This window comes from Cydia splendana, chromosome 7 (genome assembly GCF_910591565.1).
Source record: "Cydia splendana chromosome 7, ilCydSple1.2, whole genome shotgun sequence".
Taxonomy (NCBI): Eukaryota; Metazoa; Arthropoda; class Insecta; order Lepidoptera; family Tortricidae; genus Cydia; species Cydia splendana.
In genome coordinates this window covers 17705530-17728964 of record NC_085966.1, presented here as the reverse complement: position 1 = coordinate 17728964, position 23435 = coordinate 17705530, and the positions used below count along the sequence as shown (strand labels likewise).

The following is a 23435-nucleotide window of genomic DNA, read 5'->3' as shown; positions in this document are numbered from 1 at the left end:
GTTGCATTCATTCTAGCAACTATGTTATTGTATAAATTCTGTAATTAAGTAATATATTGTATCATTTAGTACGAGTATAATATTCAATACATGACTGAACAGTTTTTCACGTCACTGCGCGGAAATGTGGCAATAGATGTTCTAAATCTAGAAAGTAGCGTTTAGTTGTACCAGGTTGTTCTAAACTTTTACTTTCCACACACTGATTGGTTGACATTCAACCAATCTTAGCGCACCAAGTTCATTAGGTCATTTATGGTAGTGCGTTGAGTGCGTTATTGAATCCTCTCAAAAACAAGAAAAGTTGTTTACAGCCACCGGAAAATCATCGCGTAAAGCATTAATAAGCGCTTAATAAAAGACCTAAAAAAATACAAACAGTTGTATATAACGATTTTTTTTGTTATTTATAGAGCCGATATAATTTTATTATGAGATTAGTTGAAAAAATAATACTTAATTCAAGTAAAAAGTGTATTATAATAGTACATTACATTACAGTTCATTCAAGATACATATAATTTTATTTTACAGTAAGTACATAATGGTGCTAATTTACCGTCCTAGTGAAAATCCCGTCTTGTGAGGTATGTATCCTAGTGAAAGTCGAAAATTTGAGGGGCCATATGTACTTACTGTAAAACGGTTATGGACTATTATGTCACGATGACGTGTATTGAAATGGGATAATAAAACATCACATAACATGTAATAACTAATGGAAATTAACCATGGTTAGTAAAACAGATATACAGACTCATACGGTATAACAGTAAGTATCTCACATCACAGAAATTCATAAAATGTGCGTAACATGCCATACCGATTATGCAAATACGTGCACAACAAAAAGTGAGATAATTATTATACAATTTATGACTTACATATTGTTGATTTTAGAATTTGATATGATATTAGTGGTTGAGAAATTGTTTGCATATTTTTAATTATGTGGACACTTTCTGCCCTAAATAATCATTAATAATCTGGGTTTGTTAATATCTGGCCTCGCACTGTATAAATAACAGTGATACAGTTTCTAGAAACATGTTACAGTAGTATATGAAATAATCTATAAAATAAAGGGATCATTTACCTATTATTGCAACAATTGCAAGATTTGTTATTAATTAAGGTCTCTCGTCAAAATCGAAATCGACTTGACCATGTCGTCTTCACATGCTTGTGTCCAACTATGTACGTACATTAAAATTGCAACTTTTTCCAAGGACTTGGCGTGGACCATAGTCTAATAAAACATGGTCTTCTATTCCCAGAGTGACACAGGCCTACGTCACAATAACATGGCCGCTATATATAGCGCTATCGCATATTATCATATAGCGCTGTTGCATGATGACGTAGGCTTGTGTCAGTTAGGTGACCTAGAAAAGACGGGAATGGAGTACCAGGCGGAGTATATTATTATACCATGGCGTGGACTTGGCAAACGATATAATAATATAGTGTAGAAACGCATGCGTCATGAAGGAAAAATTCCAATATAAATATATTATGATATTTTTAGTATAAATTTCGTTAGAGCTTCTTGTTGAAACAACTGCATGTTAATTTGTAAACACTCACTGGTAGTCTGTCAATTTGTAAACACTCACTGGTATCAAAACTCGCAAAAACTTTTATAATTAAGTATAAGTTATATAGTTATTCACCGGCCTTACAAAACAGCGCAGTTAAATGAAGGAAACATGATAGTTGACATCATATCCTGTATTCAATCCAGTTCAGGTCGGTTAAGTTAAGAAACGTAACGATATTAGCAATATTATTATGTCGCGATTGCCTCTTGATTGAGCCTTTCAAGGAAACTTCGTATTATACGGTTATACAACTAATATGAATGAATGAATGAATAGTCTGTCAATTTGTAAACACTCACTGGTATCAAAACTCGCAAAAACTTTTATAATTAAGTATAAGTTATATAGTTATTCACCGGCCTTACAAAACAGCGCAGTTAAATGAAGGAAACATGATAGTTGACATCATATCCTGTATTCAATCCAGTTCAGGTCGGTTAAGTTAAGAAACGTAACGATATTAGCAATATTATTATGTCGCGATTGCCTCTTGATTGAGCCTTTCAAGGAAACTTCGTATTATACGGTTATACAACTAATATGAATGAATGAATGAATGAATGAATGAAAATATTTATTTTCAGGCAACTATTGGCCCATAGATAAATACCTTAAAACTAGCAGCATACATATTATTACAAAATATATCTTAAAACTAAAAACACACAATTATGGCTGCGGTGCCGTTCGCAACCCCGCAGTGTCAGGGAGCAGGGAGCCGGCCGCGGAACCGCCGGAACTTGACACCCTTCCGCCGGAATATGAAGATATGAAGGCAAGGTTACTAATGCTAGGATCGCACGTACCGAGTAGAGTGGCGAGACAGTAAAACGAAGTATGAAATTGTTACTCGGCTGAGTAAAAATTCCATACTTCGTTTTACTGTCTCGCCACTCTACTCGGTACGTGTACCGAGCTCATTAGCATTGACATTTTTATAAACAATGACTCGTTTTCATAGCTTTTGGGTGTACTTTGTGCAGGAACTAAAGATGTCTCTGTTCAGCGTAAGACCTATAATTTAGTATGTAAAGAGGCTCGATCCCCGGGAACTAGATTAAGCTTGATCGTAACGATAGTTGATAACGTTAGTTATTATAATCTTGGGAGAAATCGGGCATAATTGTCTGCACAGGGTCGTCAGGGTCCCGGATTGCACTTGTTAAAATTAATACACACTAAACACAGGCACGATATATCAAACTATTTTGTTTACCTCTATACCAAAATCGCAAATAAATCTGCATTTCACTTACAACAATACTAAATCTACCAATCTATTTACATAAATAATAAAAAAAGTTAATTTAATAGTTAGAATGGAATTTGCGATAGCATTTCACGGTCGTAGTAAAAACAGTCTTATTTTCTTTCCGTTTATGTATGACAAACGTCTTTCTGGTCCAAAGGCCTACGGTTTGAGAATGCACTGCCAACTCCAAGTGCTCGACTCGTTCGATGCACATGGCTTTCCAGTCAACACATTTTAAACTTTCACACCATGCATTAAAGTCCAAACTAAGAAATCAAGTCTCAAGTAGTTAAAGGTAGCATAAGATGTTTACAACTAGGTACTACGCATGCCATCGATTACGGAAATCGTAAATGCCTTAGATCTGAACCAGCACTTGACTTACAATGAACTAATTTACTTTCGTGCTATCACTAAATCGATCCTAAAACTTGAACATTAAGGTTTATATTACCCTGACAAGTTTACCTAGGTAATCTTATACTTACTATCTTTGAAAGTAGCAATCAAGAATCTTTCGAAACTCGCACTTAGTTTATTAGTGTCATTGGAGTAATGGGGTCAGGCACTATATATGACATATTCCTTTTACATTTACACTTTTATTAGACTTCTTCCTTCTTCCTCGCGTTATCCCGGCATTTTGCCACGGCTCATGGGAGCCTGGGGTCCGCTTAACAACTAATCCCAAGAATTGACGAAGGCACTAGTTTTTACGAAAGCGACTGCCATCTGACCTTTCAACCCAGAGGGGAAACTAAGCCTTATTGGGATTAGTCCGGTTTCCTCACGATGTTTTCCTTCACCGAAAAGCAACTGGTAAATATCAATGATATTTCGTACATAAGTTCCGAAAAACTCATTGGTACGAGCCGGGGTTTGAACCCGCGACCTCCGGATTGTAAGTCGCACGCTCTTACCGCTAGGCCACCAGCGCTTCACAACACTTTTATTAGACTTCTACTCCCGACTAATACTCTATCTTAAGGTATTTAAATAAAAGTAAACAAAATCTACCCTCAAATGGCTCATTAAGCCAAGTGAGGGTAAATGAAAACATTACAGGATCAAATAATGTAGGCTAAAGTCAGGTGAAGTCAGGTCGTTCAGTGACAGATCCAGGCGGTTTTGTATTTGGTTGGTTAACTAATAGATGTTATATATAACACTTAGGTACGTACCACTACCCGAAAATGTACAAATTGTTTGTTTACTTTTATTTAAATACCTAAAGATTCAGACTATAAATGTTGCAAATCAAATGGACTTATTCCGTCATAGGCAACATCAGCCGACTTGAGGCTTGCCTGCGAATGTAGTAGGTACTCGTGGTCGATTCAAACTAATCTTTAAGGATATTTGAGAAATTAAATTTTCCATGAGTAGATCTCAATAAACCTGATTTCAAATTACAACGGATATGAAAAATAATAAAACCGAGCCCTGTAAAGATGCCCAGTAAAAATATATCAGCTGGGAACTCTGGGATCCACGAAGGATCGACCAATTTTATATTAGAAATGGTTTGTTTTTACCTGAGTGAGCACCGTACAATTAACTCTCTCAAAACATTTAATACCTAATGTTTAGACTGGAACTAGAGGATGTCTAAATGACTCTAAATCATCACTCGTGCATTATAATTTCGTAGCTATTTCTATCTCTGCTTTCTCTTTTCTTCATTTAGACGCATGTGAACGTCTAATGATAGCCAATTAATGCTTTCGACGCTTGTCAGCTCGTCAATTGTTTAAACAATACAACTCACTTGTGTTCGACCTTTGTGCTGGAGATAGTAGCGAGATTCGTGTCAGTAGTTACACAAGCGTTCGCATCAACGTCAAAGATATGTATACAATCTTTGCCTTATTACATTTAAGTAAGGTGTACAATTGTTTACATATATTTGATGTCTGATGAAATGTGGCTATCTCAGGAGACAAAGGCAGTATTGTGAATGAGGAACAAAGGCGGTTAATGTATTTGGGATCTGAGGTGAGCGGAGCTGTTTATCTGTTTACAACTTTTATATCACATTTATATGAAGGTTTTGCAAGTGTAGGTACACTTAAGTACCTCGTTTATAACATTTAGTGCAGCATTTTAGTCCATGGGCCAGGCAAGATTTCGGTATAATTTGGGGGTACCAAGTTTCCTTTTCACAGCAGTTAGATAGGCTTATTATGATGTTAAAAAACCATGATTGCCATCTCAAAATGGTAGCTAACAAAAATGGCCGCCAATCCAAGATGGCGGATATTGAGTTTTAAGAAATCAACCATAATTCGAGAAATATACGTCCGATTTCGTTGCTGTTTTTTTTTAACCAAAGCTCTATAAGTGAGCTTAAAATTATGTTTATATATTATATCGATAAAGTCAACCATTAATTAGTAATTAAAGAAATATTGAAAATCTTCTCATTTTTTTGTGATACTTTTTTCTAAATTAAGTTTTTACAAAATATCTCAAACATTACAAAAAAGTTTTAAATGAGGCAATATAGTGTATTAAATTAACTTTAATTTGACGTACAATTTGTATGGGACTAATGACTGAAAACACATGGAAACATAAATTTGGTTTTACTTCCGTTGAAATTCACCATTGACTAAATCACTGCATACAGAACAAAAAGCTTCGGATAGATGTTGTAGAGTACAAAAATCATGTTTTTAGTATATTTTAATAACTTTAGAAATTGATCATAATAATATTAGAACGATAGTATTATTAGTTTTATTTGTTACAAGTAAAAACTACTTTAAAATCTTGCGTTTTGTATACATAATTAATGTTACTAACAGATCTAACGCGATTAAATTTCATTATTCATTGAAACGTCGGAAAAAAGGTTAAAAATGAAATTTAATCGCGTTTGACCCGTTAGTAACATTAATTAGCTAAAAACTAGTTATTCAGTGAAAATCTTTTCAGCTACAAATCAAGATGATGCAAAGTGAACTAGATATTTGTATAATATGTAGCGAAATAAGACCATTTTGTAAAGTACCCCCCCAATTCCCCCAAAAGATGGACAGTAGGCAGTATTATTCAATTTTAATGCAGCATTAATAAGGAATTTTGAGTCTATTCTTATCTTATTGTTTTCGGGGGCCCTTGCTTGGATACACTTCGATCCATAGGGATCTTTTGCGCAATTACCCCCTAGAAAAGATCCGTCAACTACTCAAGAGCTTTTCCCACCATATATCCCTGTGCCGGATGATAGAGCTCATGGTTAGCGTTTTAAAGTCCTTTGGTTCAAGATATCCTGCTCAAAAGTCCTTAATTATTTTTCTGGCCAGGGGGTGACATTCACAAATTAGGTGTTTTACTGTCTCTCTTCGCCACACATACGACAATCGGTGTTGTCAGAGTGTCCCATCTTGGCCAGAATTCCTTTGACCCCGTAATGTCCAGTAAACACCTTGTTATGATTTGGAGTTGTCTTTTGCTAAGTTTCCAAAGCTTTTTGCTCCAACCGGAGTCTACTCCTTGCATAAAGAGCTTTGCGTGCTTTAGACCCGTCAGACTGTCCCATTCTTCCTGATGTTTGATCTTAGTATGGTATTTAATAGCCGTTATGATGGTTCCCTGTGAGAGCCCCACGAATCGTTCCGGACCTATAAGGTTACCTAAAGATCCAGCTCTGGCAAGTTCATCTGCATTTTCATTGCCTATGAATCCCTCGTGCCCTGGGGTACATACCAGTTGCACTCTGTTTTGCCTTCCAAGCTGGTTCAGAGCTTGGACGCCATTGTATACCAGTCTAGAGTCCACTAGAGTCTATTACTAAACGACGTGACATAGGTACCGGATAAAAACTCTTTACTTAAGTTATATTTAAGAAAAATTATTTGAAGAATCTGTTACGCTGACGACATCCTCTATTAAGTAAATAAATATAAATATTAGGGGACATCTTACACAGATCAAACCTAGCCCCAAACTAAGCAAAGCTTGTACTATGGGTACTAGGCGTATAAATACATACTTATATACATAGAAAACAACCATGACTCAGGAACAAATATTAGTGTTCATCACACAAATAAATGCCCTTACTGGGATTCGAACCCAGGACCATCAGCTTAGCAGACAGGGTCACTATCCACTAGGCCAGACCGGTCGTCTAAGTAAGAAATAAGTTTCGCAAGTAAATAGAGAATTTTGAGATTTTACTCTTGGGTTTATGATAACATGCTTCTGCAGTTACAATATCATTTCACTATAAAGATAAAGGCTCTCTTGATTGTTCCAAGCTGATAAGATAGTTGCATTTTATTCACATGTGAGGCAAAGTAATCAAATGCAAATTTTGATTTGTTTTCTTATGTTTGCTGGTAGAATTGGCTTTTAAATGATGATTTTGAATATTAACATTCAATAACATTCATTTTGAATCGATTCGCTTTGATTTTGTTTGATATTTTACAGTTAGTATTTTCCTCGTGTTGGTGTAGTGAAAACCTCGCTACGCTCAAGATTCCATTTTTCGAACCACGAGCGTAGGGAGTCTTTTTGTCTGTAATTTTATTAAAGACGTGATATTGGTGAAATGGACTCTATATTGGCAGTGATATTTCACAGTACCTATATACCTAAAAATTCATCCGGTATGTCACGTCGGTTACTAATAGCCTCAAAACTCCTTATTAATGCTGCATTAAATAACAATGCCCACGATTGTCCGTCTTTTAGGGCCTATCTCGCCACATATTATACACATATATAGTTCACTTTATTTGTAGCCGAACACATTTTCACTGAAGACATTTCTATTTATACCGAATACCAGTTTTTACTTGGATCAATTCGACATTTTCAATTTAATCGGTTAATTTAGTTCCACAAAAACGAAAGGCGAACGCATCTCAACGGTATCTCAATAGAACAGTTCTTTAACTGGTAACCGAAACGAAATCCTTTTCGTTCCCGGGTTTATGAACGAAACCGGTTTGAAAAATAAAACGGTTTCCGAGCCCTGCTACTATTATTATAAATTATTAAATTATACTATAAATATCATTTTTGTACTCTACAACTTCTATCTGACGCTTTTTGTTCTGTACGCAGTTCACTGAAGAAATTACTATTTCAATCGAATACTAGTTTTTACCTAATTAATGTCACTAACGGGTCTAACGCGATATAATTTCATTATTTTACCTTTTTTCCGACGTTTCAGCGAATAATTAAATTTAATCCCGCTTGACCCGTTAGTAACATTAATGAATTTAATTAAGTATACAAAACGCGAGAGTTTAAAGTAGTTTTTACTTGTAAAAAATAAAACCATTATTACTATAATTTTACTATTATTATAAATGATTGCTATTATTATTAAACTATACTAAAAACATGTTTTTTGTACTCTACAACTTCTATCTGAAGCTTTTTGTTCTGTACGCAGTTATTTAGTCAACGGTGAATTTCAACAGAAGTAAAATTTAATTCATGTTTCCATGTGTTTTCAGTCATCAGTTCCATACAAATAATACGTCAAATTAAAGCTAATTTAACACACTATTTTGTCTCATTTAAAACTTTTTTGTAATGTACGAGATACTTCGTAAAAACTGAATTAAAAAAAAAGTATCACAAAAAAAAAAGAAAATTTACAATATTTCTTTAATTACTAATTCACGGTCGACTTTATCGATATAATATGTAAACATAATTTTAAGCTCACATATAGAGCTTTTGTTTAAAAAAAATTGCAATGAAATCGGACGAATACTTCTCGAGTTACGGTTGATTTTTTAAACTCAATATCCGCCATCTTGGATTGGCGGCCATTTTTGTTAGCTACCATTTTGAGATGGCAATCATGGTTTTTTAACATCATAATAAGCCTATCTAACTGCTGTGAAAAGGAAACTTGGTACCCCCAATTTATACCATTTTCAAAAATTTTACCAGCTGGCCCATGGACTATTTCTGGAAAATCCCAGACAAGACCTAGTTTCTTCTCTGGGTTGGAAGTTACGTAATATTATAGTTATTGCATTAAAATGGGGATTTCCAGTAGGTATGACTATACCTACCAACAGTAAGTATGTACCCCTTATGTCCCATAGTCTTGGGACGCCCTGTATGTATACACACAATATCAGGCGAGTCGTACGCTTTTTTCTGTCACCGTTGTCAAAAAAAAGAGATCTACTATTTGGTAGATACCAAAGCTTTGTACTAAAGAATCCATAGTCCGTTTCCAACAATTTCCATACACGTACATATTATATATGTACTTACAGTAAACAGTCATGTAGTAGTGATAAAGTTCAATGCCTTAGAATAACCTGTTAAAGTTCATGGTACTCTTGAGCAGTGAACCCTGTTTATATCCATAAAATTATGACCATGATCAGTGTAAAGGGTAATAAAAATGACCAGAATGTAGACGACTAAATACTTCTATCGTTCTTAATTAATCATTTTGAAAATTTTTAGATACGTACCGTCGATACCGTAAATGTATAAAACTTTGCCCACCGCGTCACAGTACGGTTACCATCAGGCCCCTATTTCACCAACGTGACAGATGCGACAATTGGACAAGTCTCATAGTTGCTGACGTCACAGGCATCCATGGGCTACGGTTATCGCTTACCATCGGGCGGGCCGTATTCCTGTTTGTCACCATCATTGTATTATTTAAAAAAACTTTATTATATTGGCAAAAAACAGGTATTTCTCTTGCGATGTTTATGATGACAATGATGACAATTGTCACAAGATTTCAAAGAACTTTCAGTAATTCTTGACAGCAAATGAGTTCTGTGTCGGAATTTCGTGACAATTGTCGTATTTCTTGTGACAATTGTCATTAGCTTCGCAAAATAAATACTTATTAACTGGCGATAGAGTGGAGTTTTTTTTAATTAACATGTTGGTGGCAAACAACCACACCGCCCGTCTGATGGTAAGCGGTTACCGTAGCCTATGGAGGCCTGTGACGTCAGTAACAGTGATGTCGACAATTGTCGGATATGTCACGTTGGTGAAATAGGGCCCTGTTTGTCACTGACATAAACGCCGTCGAGAACGTAATTTACTTTCTATACATCTCGCTCGCACTCGCATATTAGTGCAAACGGGATGTATAGAAAGTAAATTACGTTCTCGACGGCGTTTATGTCAGTGACAAACTGATGGTAACCGTACAGTTTAGTAGTTTAGTACTTTTAAGTTATTTCGCTTTTACTGAACTGTGACGCAGTGGGCAAAGTTATGTTAAGGGCAAAGTTTTATACTTTTACGGTAGCATGTTTTTATTAGAACAAGGCAAATGGACTTAAAAACTAAAATGCATCGAAACAAACCTGCAGAATGTTTTATTATTGCAATGCCGAATCCTACACCAGAGCAAGTGACGCCGCAACAGAAAACTGCGTCACGAAAATGATTTTTTAGTATTTAAGTTTTTTATTATTGTATATGACGAAGCACCAGGAGGCTCGGCGGAACGCTTGTCATCGCTGGTTAACACATCCCGAGTGTTGGCATCGTCACTTTCATTATTGTCACCCATCGCGGTATAAATATGGGGAAAACGCGGAAATAAAAGCACGTTCTACACGTTTACAAATCACTGATTTTATTTAAATACGCTTTAGATTAAAATAACATGTGATTGGCACAATAAAATTGGATTAGGAGCCAATAGGTTAGAACACGTGCACCACCGCGCGCAGCCGTCACCAGAATGACAACTGCCGACCGGTCGGCGCCATCTTGCTACCCTATTCGGGGGGGAACCCGCTCCTATTTTAATACTACCTTCAACATTTTCATGATTGTCAATGTCAACATAATTTCAAAGATACCCTACATTTTAATAACAACCATAATATTTTGACGTTTAACCAATCATAACAAACATTGTTTGATAACTACCATCATTTACTACAATTTTACGTTCAATTAATCTAAACAAACAACTAAGTAACCAACATTGGCAAGTAATCTAAATATCAGAACAAATGTGGGCGCAATAATCGACAGCGCGCCGTCACGGCCGTCCTGCATATTCACACGTCCTCGTGTGCTGAGGCAGCTGTCTCATCTTCAGCATCTGCAAACGAGTAATAAATATTGGTTTACACTACGCTCCGCTCGGTCACCCTGACCAACATATGCCACACACTAAATAAAGTTAAACTCTGGCCACACAGGCCCATCAAAATTTTAACACAAGGTCATGAGTATCATATGGGATCAGGGTGTCACACACAGTTATAATCATACAGTTATTAATGCCACACAGGCTAATTAGTCAGTGCCACACAGGCCAGTCAGTCAGTGCCATACAGGCAAGTCAGTCAGTGTCACAAAGGTGTATCATTGCCACACAGGCTCGTCAATGCCACACAGGCTCGTCAATGCCACACAGACGCGTTGATGCCACACAGGCGAGTCAATGCCACACAGGCGAGTCAATGCCACACAGGCGAGTCATTGCCACACAGGCGAGTCATTGCCACACAGGCGAGTCATTGCCACACAGGCGAGTCAATGCCACACAGGCGAGTCACTGTCACTACGGAGAACATGAGTGGAAATATCGTGTATGTAATACAATTACACACCATCGCCGTCATCGGCACATTCTGTCATAACTTGGTCAATAGGGATTTACAACCAAGCCCTCGGTAGATACCCGTCACCATCCAACAACTCTACTCGTACTACCAAATATGGACCTGAAGATTTTAAGTCTAACTTGGTTTAATTAGGTACGCTCGTGGTTTTCCAAAAGAACGTGATCAACGCTATCTAATCCGTTCTTTTCGTAAAAAAAAAACGCTATCCTCTGTTTCTCGTGCCGATCGCTCTCTAAAAGAATTTACGTCAATTGCAGTCTCATTTTTCTAATGTCTCTAATCTATGTTTCTAATGTCATTAGGTCTAAAGGTCTAGCAAACTTTCCTATTAAAAGCTCCAAGGTGAGCGCTTTTGTTACCCTACTACATTTGTACAATTGATAGCCAGTTAAATATCAGGCAACTCATCTTTCCAAGACCTATTCCTACTTGTTGTGTCAAAATGTAAATCAACATTATGGGCATTGCAATAAACCCGAAAGTAATTTCTTGAGAAACATCTACCCTGCAAGTTATGCTATTTTCATGTTTGGAAATCAAAGTGACAGTAGACTTTTTGTTAGTCTTTTCCCAGCAGCAGTTTTTTTAGATGCATGATGTTTTCATGCACGTGATTTATTTTAGCCCACTGAAAAGTCCGAGTAACTATAAACAACCAAATATTTTCAGTGTTCCAGTAATTTTTTTTTGATATAGTAACCCACGCCTATATTCAGACGTTTAAGCAAAGCCACTGCATAATACTTTTGTTTACTGGAGAGTCTACCTGCTGAACTTTCGCTCATCAAAGAGCATTCGGCACTAGATTCCAAACAAAATGAAAACTTCTCACCGGTTTCATCCATGAGATGATCAGTAGCTTTGATGGTGCAGACGTCCACCCGTCGCTCGACCCGTGTATCGCTGGCCTTAGTGTCCTTACTAGGACAGTGTGTAGCGATGTGACCTGGTTCACCACATTTGAAGCAGGTTGGAGTAATCTTCTTCTTCTGTTCGTTGTCTCCTTTCGAAAGTTGGGGAGTAGATGTACTCGAACTCTCGGAACCTATACTAGTGTTGGTGTCACGACTACTGCTCCCTCGACATTCACTAGATACATGGCCTAGCTTGCCACAGTTATAACATCGTCGAGAGCCATCAGTACGCGGCTTCTTTGCATCCACAAACGAAGTTGTCTTGTCTTGATTAGAAGGTCGTCTTTTTCTAAAAGTAAAGGCCATAAGCTCTTGCTGAAGTTTATTGCGATTTTCGATTTCAGTGGTAAATGCCACTCTCTGAAGTTGAGGCTCTATCTTAGCAGCATGGGCTAGTGTAACAGCGATCGCGATTTGTTCAGTTGTCAAAGATTTCCATCTTGCCAGCAAAGCGCTCAGAAATCGACTGGTGTAAGCGGATAAGCATTCACCTTCTTTTGGGCTTCCGTTGAATAGTCGCCATAAATTTGCGGCAGGAGTTTCAACAAAATCAAATCGGGCGAGAAACAGGTCTTTCAACTGGGGCCACGTTATTCCAGCAAAACTAACCTGTGCTAACCACGCTGCTGCGCTTCCTTTTAGTGCTTTACTTATGGTCATTATAAGCTTACCTCCGGAAAGGGGTTTTTCTCGCAAACATAAGTCCACTGTTTCGCACCACGCACGTGCATCGCAATCCTGAATATCAGGATTAAATTCAGGCAACGAAACTTTTGATTCAGTGGCACGTGGTTGTTGTATAGCACAAATTAACTATGCCAAGTTCCGTTGTTGCATTTCAAAAATAGATTTCCATCGATCGCACTCATTACTTAGTGAAAATTTTTCATTCTGACCTGTAGGCTGCCCTGGAAATGCACGGGGTAATCCCACTTCTGATGACGAAGCACCAGGAGGCTCGGCGGAACGCTTGTCATCGCTGGTTAACACATCCCGAGTGTTGGCATCGTCACTTTCATTATTGTCACCCATCGCGGTATAAATATGGGGAAAACGCGGAAATAAAAGCACGTTCTACACGTTTACAAATCACTGATTTTATTTAAATACGCTTTAGATTAAAATAACATGTGATTGGCACAATAAAATTGGATTAGGAGCCAATAGGTTAGAACACGTGCACCACCGCGCGCAGCCGTCACCAGAATGACAACTGCCGACCGGTCGGCGCCATCTTGCTACCCTATTCGGGGGGGAACCCGCTCCTATTTTAATACTACCTTCAACATTTTCATGATTGTCAATGTCAACATAATTTCAAAGATACCCTACATTTTAATAACAACCATAATATTTTGACGTTTAACCAATCATAACAAACATTGTTTGATAACTACCATCATTTACTACAATTTTACGTTCAATTAATCTAAACAAACAACTAAGTAACCAACATTGGCAAGTAATCTAAATATCAGAACAAATGTGGGCGCAATAATCGACAGCGCGCCGTCATATATATATATGTTAGTTTGTAAGGTATGTATCTATGGGCCTTAGTAGCCTGAAAATAAATGCTTTGATTGATTGATTGATTGAATGCACTGTAATTTTCGCTCTTGTTCGTTTTTCTTCTACATAATGTACTCATGAATAATTGGTTTGTTTAAAGATCAAAGCTTTTAGGGTTCCGTACCCAAATGGTAAAAACGGGACCCTATTACTAAGGCTCCACTGTACGTCTGTCTGTCTGTCCGTCGGTCTGTCTGTCACCAGGCTGTATCTCATGAACCGTGATAGCTAGACAGTTGAAATTTTCACAGATGATGCATTTATGTTGCCGCTATAACAACAAATACTAAATAGTACGGAACCCCCGGTGGGCGAGTCCAACTCGCACTTGTCCGGTTTTTACTATGTACATATAAGATTTCTTTAATTTCGTGCTGTTCGGTTTCTTATTTTTCTACATCTCTGTTCCGAGTGCAATACCAGATAACACAAGTTAGCGTATTTCTTAAGCAATTATTTCATAAACTGTAAAATAAAAGGCTAATAGTAAAATTTACGAGATTCACGATTATCTTTAGTCGTGACTATTGGTTTTAATGTTGCAATGTTTCAGCAAAACAAGTTTATTTAGTCACTACAAAAAAGACGCCGGTGTTTTTTCTAAAGCACTACTAATTAAAAATTCATATCGTGACTACTTTGTAAAAACTCTTATCTTGTTATGTCAAACAAAAGAAAGATGTGGTAACTATGTTCTCTGCGTTGAGTAGCAGTGCGAGATACGAGATCTTTTTAGGGTTCCGTACCCAAAAGGTAAAACGGGACCCTATTACTAAGACTTCGCTGTCCGTCCGTCCGTCCGTCCGTCCGTCTGTCTGTCACCAGGCTGTATCTCACGAACCGTGATAGGTAGACAGTTGAATTTTTCACAGATGATGTATTTCTGTTGCCGCTATAACAACAAATACTAAAAACAGAATAAAATAAAGATTTAAATGGGGCTCCAATACAACAAACGTGATTTTTGACCAAAGTTAAGCAACGTCGGGCGTGGTCAGTACTTGGATGGATGGATGGATGGGTGACCGTTTTTTTTGCATTTATTTTCCGTTTTTTTTTTCATTATGGTACGGAACCCTTCGTGCGCGAGTCCGACTCGCACTTGCCCGGTTTTTATTTAAAGTAGTGACGAAATATGAATTTTTATTGACAATTTACTCATTTAGTTGTAACTCAACTGATTATGGATTTGATTTGATTGTAATAACTTATTATGATTTTCTTATACATTTGATCTGTCAAGGTCAAAAGTGACGTTTCTGGTTGAGAAAAAAACACTTTTTCGGCTTTTTCCTGTAAAATCTATGCTTTGGGTATGACATTAGTTTCCTCACAAAGTTATCTTTTTCCTAAAAGTATCAAAACATTAAATAATACCTCAGTGAAGCGAAACTGTAAACCTCTGCATCTGCAAAACTAGCATGGTTTTGCAAATTTTTTCGCAAATATATAGAAAGAGATTCTTTATGATTTTATTTAACACATTGCCCAGAAAAGTTTTTGGTTACAGGCTCTCTTTATGGTCATTAAGATTGAGCAAGAGTCATTTTGAAATGAAAAAGATTCCATTTGATTTGACACCGCAGTCAAAATGCTTCGTGAATTGGTCAGTTATGAAGAAACCTGACTCGTAGCCGTCTCGAACGCCCCCGAATCGGCGCAGGCCGGATCCAGACGATTACATAAAACGACAGGCAATTGTGACGGCGAATTATATTACCAGCGCACTTGACCCTGCCAAGCAAAATATTCCCGATAATACGCACGCGTCGGCAAATCCAGTTTTCTGTATAACCAGTATATCGTGAACTCAAGACCAGTAAAATTTTTGCGAAGTCAAGAAGAGAACTTATACTGGTTCCACTGAAGCCTCGTCTCGCTCGCGCTTTTTAAGGGATTGTAATTCCGCGACAGTTATTAACTCGTTGGTACGAATCAAATGGGCGTAGGCGCAGCGAATACCAAATCATGATTAGATTTGAACCAATTAACGTTCGTGCGTTGATTTAATCATGTGCGAGCAATTACTTGATTAACATTCTTGAGGACCTTGTGCGGACTGCGGAGCCTGCTCGGAGCATTACTGATGTCAGTGATGACATAGTCGTTTTCACTGGAGCGTAAACAGAGAAAACCATATATTTTTTTACCCCATCACATGCTTTATCTTTTCAAAATATGAATGACTCCTCTCCTTCATCCAGATTACTCCGACAGACATACCTATGCAGCGTACGATGACTATCAGCAAAGAAAATTACAAACCGAATGATATATTTTCGTACAAAGTAATTTAATTTGATCGTAGAGTATGGAAAACTGTCGAACTAGCAGCAAACGAGTGGTTGACGTTGCGGATATATTTATATACTCGTACTTGGGAATTTTCTTCCTTCACTTGCGAATAGGTACAGAGGGCCTACCGCGAACACCGAAGTTCGCAAAGTGACATATTTCTCTTTTGCTCCAATTATGGCGTAATTAAAACGAGAGAGACAGTTGCTCGAAATTTACTAACTTCGATTTTCACGTCTTGTAGTGAATACTATTAATTTTTTTTTGGTCAAAATGTTCATGCTTTTTACCAGGCAGGCGCATAATTGGTGCATATAACCATTTGTATCATTTATTTAAGTTAGTTCACCCTAAATTCATTTCATAACATTCACAAACATAATAACTCGGACTTGGAATATAAATGAATTATTCAATTATGTTGTAGTAGCGTGAAGTAGTCGATTTAGTAATTTTCTGTCGGATGCGTCGGTAAGGTGAAATCAAAACTGGAATCCTGTCATGGCTGGAATAACTTGTACTAGATAATTACAAATATATTCGATGTGTAAGTAAATTTACAGAACTAACTAGGAGTCGAAGTGGTCGCCATGGTCGAAATCGGCCGGAAGGATCATCATCATCATCAAATATACAGAAAATTAAGGCCGTTCCCTGAGCCAGAAATGTAAAAATACCCCAATAATTATCCTATTTTTCTAAGAAACGGTGATATTTGTAGACGTGGGAAAAATAAATATAATTCTTGATTATATTATCTTTAATAACACAGCTTTCGATACACGATTCATAACACTTCGCTCGATACAATTTATTCCCAAAGTAACCTCCAATTCGAATTTTTACTCCAACTTTACTCGTTTCTTTACTATGTGACACTATGAAACAAAAAAAGGAGAAAAATCAATCATAAGTATAACAGTAATTTGACAGCTTTAGAAAAACGATAATTAGAGGCAATATTTTTAAAATAAATAAACATCAACTAATTCTATCGTAACAAAATAACGACTCCGGCCTGCATGCTCTATCTCCGTCCGTCTTTCGAAATGAGACAGTGATGGCTGAGCGCTCGTGCCAGACGGACCTGTACTAGGTGTCCCCAAAACAAATATAAGATTTACTTATAAAAACTGTGCTGTGTTGTGTGTCCTAGTGATATACCGTGTGCACCAAAACCTTTAAGTTATAATGGGTAACAAGCAATTGAATAAAAAGAAGACATCTCGAAAAAGACAACTCGGAAGATTCCAACAAACAATGGAACTAACGTAAGTAAAAATGTATATTTATTACACAGTGAAATACGTAATTATTACTTAATTTAATATATACTTGATCGTACTAATTAGTAATCCATATAACTTAAAACATTCTAGAATTTAATAATCGCTCCATCTACCGGTAAACATTGTCATCAATTCATCATCTAAATAGCTTAAAAGGATATTGCGATTCGCGACGTTTACACCACGCGGCACTAGCGCCTTGCACGGCAAAGACAGAAAACATTGCCGTCTATGTGTGCGTCGTGAGTCGTAGTTACGCGGTTGCGGTGTAGTGGGCCTTCCTATAAATACGAGCACACAGTGATACATGTAACGCACACAATTAGACGCATAAAGCGTTCTTTTAGCAATCCATCCACCTATCGAGGGTTCGAACCTCAGCTCGTGATTTGTCATGCGTCTAAACTTTTTACTTTTTTGTCTTTCTAGGAAAAGAAGAAAATTGGATAATTTCACAGCCGAACATGATACTATATCTTTAGACTACATCGAGTGAGTATAATTATTTGACTTGTGCTTTTTAGCCCTACCTACGTAACACAATACACTACTACAATTTATCTTTATTTACAGACTGCAAAATATGGAAATGGAATCTCCGATTTCATCAACCACTGACATTCAAAGTAACGAGTAAGTTCTAATTCTAATTGTGGCATTATCTATGAAAAGGGACCTTATTGTCTATGGCGCATACGACGCACTGCGTCGCACGGCGTGGTATTTATATCAGAGCATCGTTAATAATGGCGGAAGCGCCATCGACAATAAGGTCCCTTTTCATAGATAACGTCACAAATACCTACCTACTCAAGTACTCACAGCGGCGGCGTACGAATAGACCTTAGTTAGATTTAGATACCTACTGTTTTCCTATCAGTGCAGATGCTTATATCTTTTTATGAATTGAATTGATATTCTCAATTATTTGGACATATTTTGTACTTATTTTCCTAGATGGCTATTAGTAGTATTAGTACTACCTACTTATAGTTAGGGAGGCGAGGTAGCTAAATGGCGTAATTCAACGGCGCCGTCGAGACCTATCAAAATCGAAAGATAAAATAATTTCGAAAAGAAAAGCTCGTATGGCAAAAACCATTTTAGCGGTGGGTTTGGCGTGTACGGTTTTTCAAAAATGTTAAAAAAAACAGTTACTTGGGCATTCTCGAGCGCGTCAGATATTCATACTACGTATGCCCCGAGTGCCTCTGATAACAACGGTATACTAATCTGCCGGTTTGCGTGGTGGGGGTAGGCATATAAAGTAGTCAAAAATGCAAAAAAAAAAAATTTACTCGAGCGCGTCAGATTTTCGGAAGGGGTGTTAAGTAGGCCCCAAGGAAGCTTCCTTTAAAAAAACTGACGATTTCGGCGTGACGATAAGTTACGATGAATTTTTGAAAATGCAAAAAAAAAAAGTTTTTTTGAAATACTCGAGCGCGTCAGATTTTCATAGGGGAGGTTTATCTCGGTATCCTGAAAGCATATTTTTTTAATTTGACAAAAATGTTGGTGGGTTCTCTTAATCTGACCGAAAAAGGTTTTTTGGTTTCTTTTTTTCCTTTCTTTCTCCTTGATAAAACGGGGAATTTAAGAATGACAATAAAATTACCTTTTTTGTTTATTTAAACTTTTTTTTTGTAAAATGTATCGTTCGCGACTTATATGCCGCAACGCGTTCTTAGGAAGACGAAATGGCTCCTCCACACTTCCGGTCATGCGGAAACCGGCAGATTTTGTATTTTTAGTAAGTTTTAGATTATATTCTTCAAAATAAAAAATAAAAAAATCGCGCTCGAGAATGCCGGATTAACGTTTTTTTTTTACAAGTTCGCGACCCTATAACTCAGCGGCGTCAAGGACTTATCGTCAGATTAGTTAAATTTAGTCTTTAAACACTAAAATCAACCCCCAATATCTTAATCTGAGGCGCTCGAGTATTTCAGACTATCCATTTTTTTTTACTAATCTGATCGTCTATCCTAGGCGCGCGTCACTACATATAGAGCTAAATACTTTACAAGGTTGTTCTATTAGGTCTAAGGTATCTCTCATATCTTAAACTGCCACGCTCGAGTATTGCCGAAAATTCCCCTATTCGCCTCCCTAACTATTAGCAAATGTTCGCCGAAAACTAAATAAAATGTCGCCAATCAATAATATCGTACGAGATACATTGCCCTCATCAGTTATTTGATATTCTCCAAGAGGTACTTAATTTAAAAAAACCGGCCAAGTGCAAGTTGGTTTTGCACACGCAGGGTTCCGTACCATTATGCAAAAAACGGCAAAAATCACGTTTGTTGCATTTTATTCTGTTTTTAGGGTTCCGTACCCAAAGGGTAAAACGGGACCCTATTACTAAGACTTCGCTGTCCGTCCGTCCGTCCGTCCGTCCGTCCGTCCGTCCGTCCGTCCGTCCGTCCGTCCGTCCGTCCGTCTGTCACCAGGCTGTATCTCACGAACCGTGATAGCTAGACAGTTGAAATTTTCACAGATGATGTATTTCTGTTGCCGCTATAACAACAAATACTAAAAACAGAATAAAATAAAGATTTAAATGGGGCTCCCATACAACAACGTTTGACCAAAGTTAAGCAACGTCGGGAGTGGTCAGTACTTGGATGGGTGACCGTTTTTTTTTTGCTTTTTTTTTTTTATATGGTACGGAACCCTTCGTGCGCGAGTCCGACTCGCACTTGCCCGATTTTTAGTACATATTTGTTGTTATAGCGGCGATAGAAATTCAATCATCTGTGAAATTTTAAACTGTCTAGCTACCACGGTTCATGAGGTACAGCCTGATGACAGACGGACAGACGGACGGACGGACAGCGAAGTCTTAGTAATAGGGTCCCGTTTTTACCCTTTGGGTACGGAACCCTAAAAATGTACACTGATAGAATGTAATAGGGTTGCCTGAGTAAGTCCCGGAAATTAAAATCCCGGGATTTACCGATTGTCCGTACTTTCGTTATTCTTTTACGTATTTTTTAATGAACTGGTAGTTATTTTATATTATACCTACCCTACACAATAGTAAATGATTTCCTTTTCTTGAGCGTGTTGACCGATTTTTTATTTTAATAAAACTAATAATCTTGGGCAATTATTTCCATTTTCAATTTCTCATTTACCTGTGATAGAGCATTTTTAGGGTTCTGTAGCCAAATGGCAAAAAACGGAACCCTTAAGGATTCGTCATGTCTGTCTGTCTGTCCGTCCGTATATACAGCCACTTTTTTCTGAAACTATAAGAACTATAGGTACTGTTGAAACTTGGATTTTTCAACAAAAATAGAAAAAAACAATACATTTTGGGGGTTCCCCATACTTAGAACTGAAACTCAAAATTTTTTTTTGCATCGATCCCATACGTGTGGGGTATTTATGGATAGGTCTTCAAAAAATATATTGAGGTTTTTGATATCATTTTTTTCTAAACTCAATAGTTTGCGGGAGAGACCACCTCCAAAGTGGTAAAATGTGTGTCCTTTAACTTCTAAAATAAGAGAATGATAAAAAAAAAATATATATATATATGATGTACATTACCATGCAAACTTCCACCGAAAATTGGTTTGAACGAGATCTAGTAAGCAGTTTTTTTAACACTTACGTCATAAACCGCAATTTTATTATGTTACTTGCTAGATGTTACTATTTGGCTACTTTGTTGCTACAAAGTATTTGACGCCGACTGTACCTGTAACCAGCACAATGGTTTATTTACTTTCAAGTAGTTTTCTCCATTGTCATCACTTGTTATAATATAGGTACCTACATAAAAATTTTGAAATTAGTCTGTCTCACTTTTCGAAATAACTGCATTTCTGGAATGCTGCGTTTCGCGGGTCCATGATCAATTTATGAAATAGTAATGGACTAATTTATAAATTGAGTGATGTTGTAAAGAAATGACTGGCTGCTACAATTCTTCGACCGACAGATTTGCCGGATGCTTAATGAGAGGCAAAATGTGGCTGTTATTGTTCATCATCACTTGATGATAAAAAATAGTGCGAAAAATAGTTGACATGAGTTGCGTATTACCTATTCTCACATGTATCGTACAACGTTTTACAGTACATATAGCCCTATAGGTTAACTGGAAGAGATCCCTCAAAGGGATAAGTTCGCCTTTGTACTTCTTGCTAATTGTATGTTATTTTTAATATGTCTTTTTGTACAATAAAGAGTTTACTACTACTACTAGCCCTTTAAATATTTGACATAGTTACGTAATGTGTGTGTGCATTATCGTACTAGTGCGGTAAAGTCCATATGTGCTGTAAAACATCATACATTTATTTAATTTTGGTTTTGACAGTGAGGCGACCGGCTCAAACATTTTGAACCCACGCATTGCACAGGTGGATGACACTTATCGGGTTCCTAGTATATTAGAGGAAGAAGATACCCATGAGGTAGGTGATTCATGCTAATTATGCTTATTGATTGTAGAGCAGAGAACAATTTTACCTTTTGTACTAACTACCTAGCTAGAATAACATTGTTTCAACTTCGTGTGCCAGAATTCCATCGTAAATTGATTTATCACACGATTCGTAGTCATTATACAGGGTCTTACTTTTATTTCTCTCGTTGGTTCTTTACCACCGGTGCTTTATATGTACAGTCGACGTCAAATATATGTATACATTTTTCACCTTATTACAAAGGAGTATGCTGCAATAGGTACATATCTTTGACGTCGACTGTACATGATGTGACAAATTGTAAATGCTAACACATACAATATATTTTATTTTCAGTTACAAATATCGTTCAATGTGGAAGAAGAGCTTCCTGACAAAACCGTCGGTCGAAGAATTGTCGCAGTTAGTTACCATTCGATTCGATTCCTCGCATTTTATCCAATAAAAGATTGTATGGAAACTATATACATAAACGCAATATTTCATCGACAAAATCGCAATTTTCTTGTTTTGTTCATACTTCAAGATGGACTCTTTGTGACCTTGACGTCACGGTCACATATCGTTTTGTTCGGGGCGTTTCGCGAGTGAAGTACGACTGTCGGACTTTGACTATCATTTCTGACTTTTGTATTCCTTTAATGCAATGGATCCCATATAGACTTTTGATCCTAAAGACAAACCTGATCGATTGATACCATAAATGAAAATTAGTCATCTATTATCGATAAGTATATATGTTTTTCTTCATCAAATTATCAATAATTTTCATTTTTTAGATTGTTCCCTCTATAAACTCCTAATAGTCTACCTTGGTGCCAAATAGGGAATGCAAATCGGTTATTTTTTGTATGGAAATAATCGGTTATTAACCGAAACCGCGGTTATTTCCATACAAAAAATAACCGATTTGCATTCCTTAGTGCCAAATTTCAAGTTTCTAGGTCAGCTCGAAGTGGGTTAGGTTTTTGATCTATTAGTCAGTCAGGCACAAAAATGCCGGTTTTAAAACGTTAATTTATGAATAACTGTTAGAGCTACGTTTACGAAATTTTGTATTCTAGACAAGATAAGGGGCTTGAATAAATGTGCAAAATTGCATGTGAGTAGGTAAAAATGGTAATAAAATTATCAATAGGAAGGATCAAGAAGTTGTTGCAGCCAGAATTAAGAATTTACCAAGGAGAGGACATGTCACTATAATATTTTAATTCATTTTAAAATGTCATTCAGATTATCAATAAGAGTTTCTTATACCGTATTCGAATTAAAAGAAATATTTTATTAATAACACAATTCTCTCTAGTTTTTGCTCGTATTTAGTATACAACTAACTAATTATTCGTATAAAATTATTTATCGTAGAAACACTCGTATAGTTTCAAAATAAGCTATTTTATTTTGTTGGCATTGTCAAACCCATTGACTATTTTTGTTTTGCTTTAATATATGGTCAGTCGT

At 36.9% G+C, this 23435-nt stretch overlaps 2 protein-coding genes across 4 annotated transcripts in view; both read left to right on the top strand.

The window, feature by feature from the left end:
- LOC134792409 (uncharacterized) overlaps positions 1–23435 on the top strand; it is a 729291-nt gene that overhangs the window by 403606 nt on the left and 302250 nt on the right. The window lies entirely within an intron of this gene.
- On the top strand, positions 17303–22779 carry LOC134792411 (uncharacterized). 2 transcript variants are annotated; one of them, XM_063763708.1, is made up of 5 exons: positions 17303–17514; positions 17962–18024; positions 18106–18165; positions 21866–21962; positions 22311–22779. In XM_063763708.1, the coding sequence occupies exons 1-5, from the start codon at positions 17435–17437 to the stop codon at positions 22563–22565; spliced, it is 555 nt and encodes a 184-aa protein (XP_063619778.1). In that variant the 5' UTR covers positions 17303–17434; the 3' UTR covers positions 22566–22779. The 2 variants fall into 2 exon arrangements, with proteins under 2 accessions (XP_063619778.1, XP_063619779.1); XM_063763709.1 differs by lacking the exon at positions 22311–22779 and having other exon boundaries at positions 21866–22291.

What these genes read in the sequence shown, in the direction of transcription:
- LOC134792411 (XM_063763708.1), top strand. Translation starts at nt 17,435, where the DNA reads ATGGGTAACAAGCAATTGAATAAAAAGAAGACATCTCGAAAAAGACAA. An exon ending in CAACAAACAATGGAACTAAC is followed by an intron (nt 17,515 to 17,961) that starts GTAAGTAAAAAT and finishes TTGTCTTTCTAG; the next exon opens with GAAAAGAAGAAAATTGGATA. An exon ending in AGGAAGAAGATACCCATGAG is followed by an intron (nt 21,963 to 22,310) that starts GTAGGTGATTCA and finishes TTTTATTTTCAG; the next exon opens with TTACAAATATCGTTCAATGT.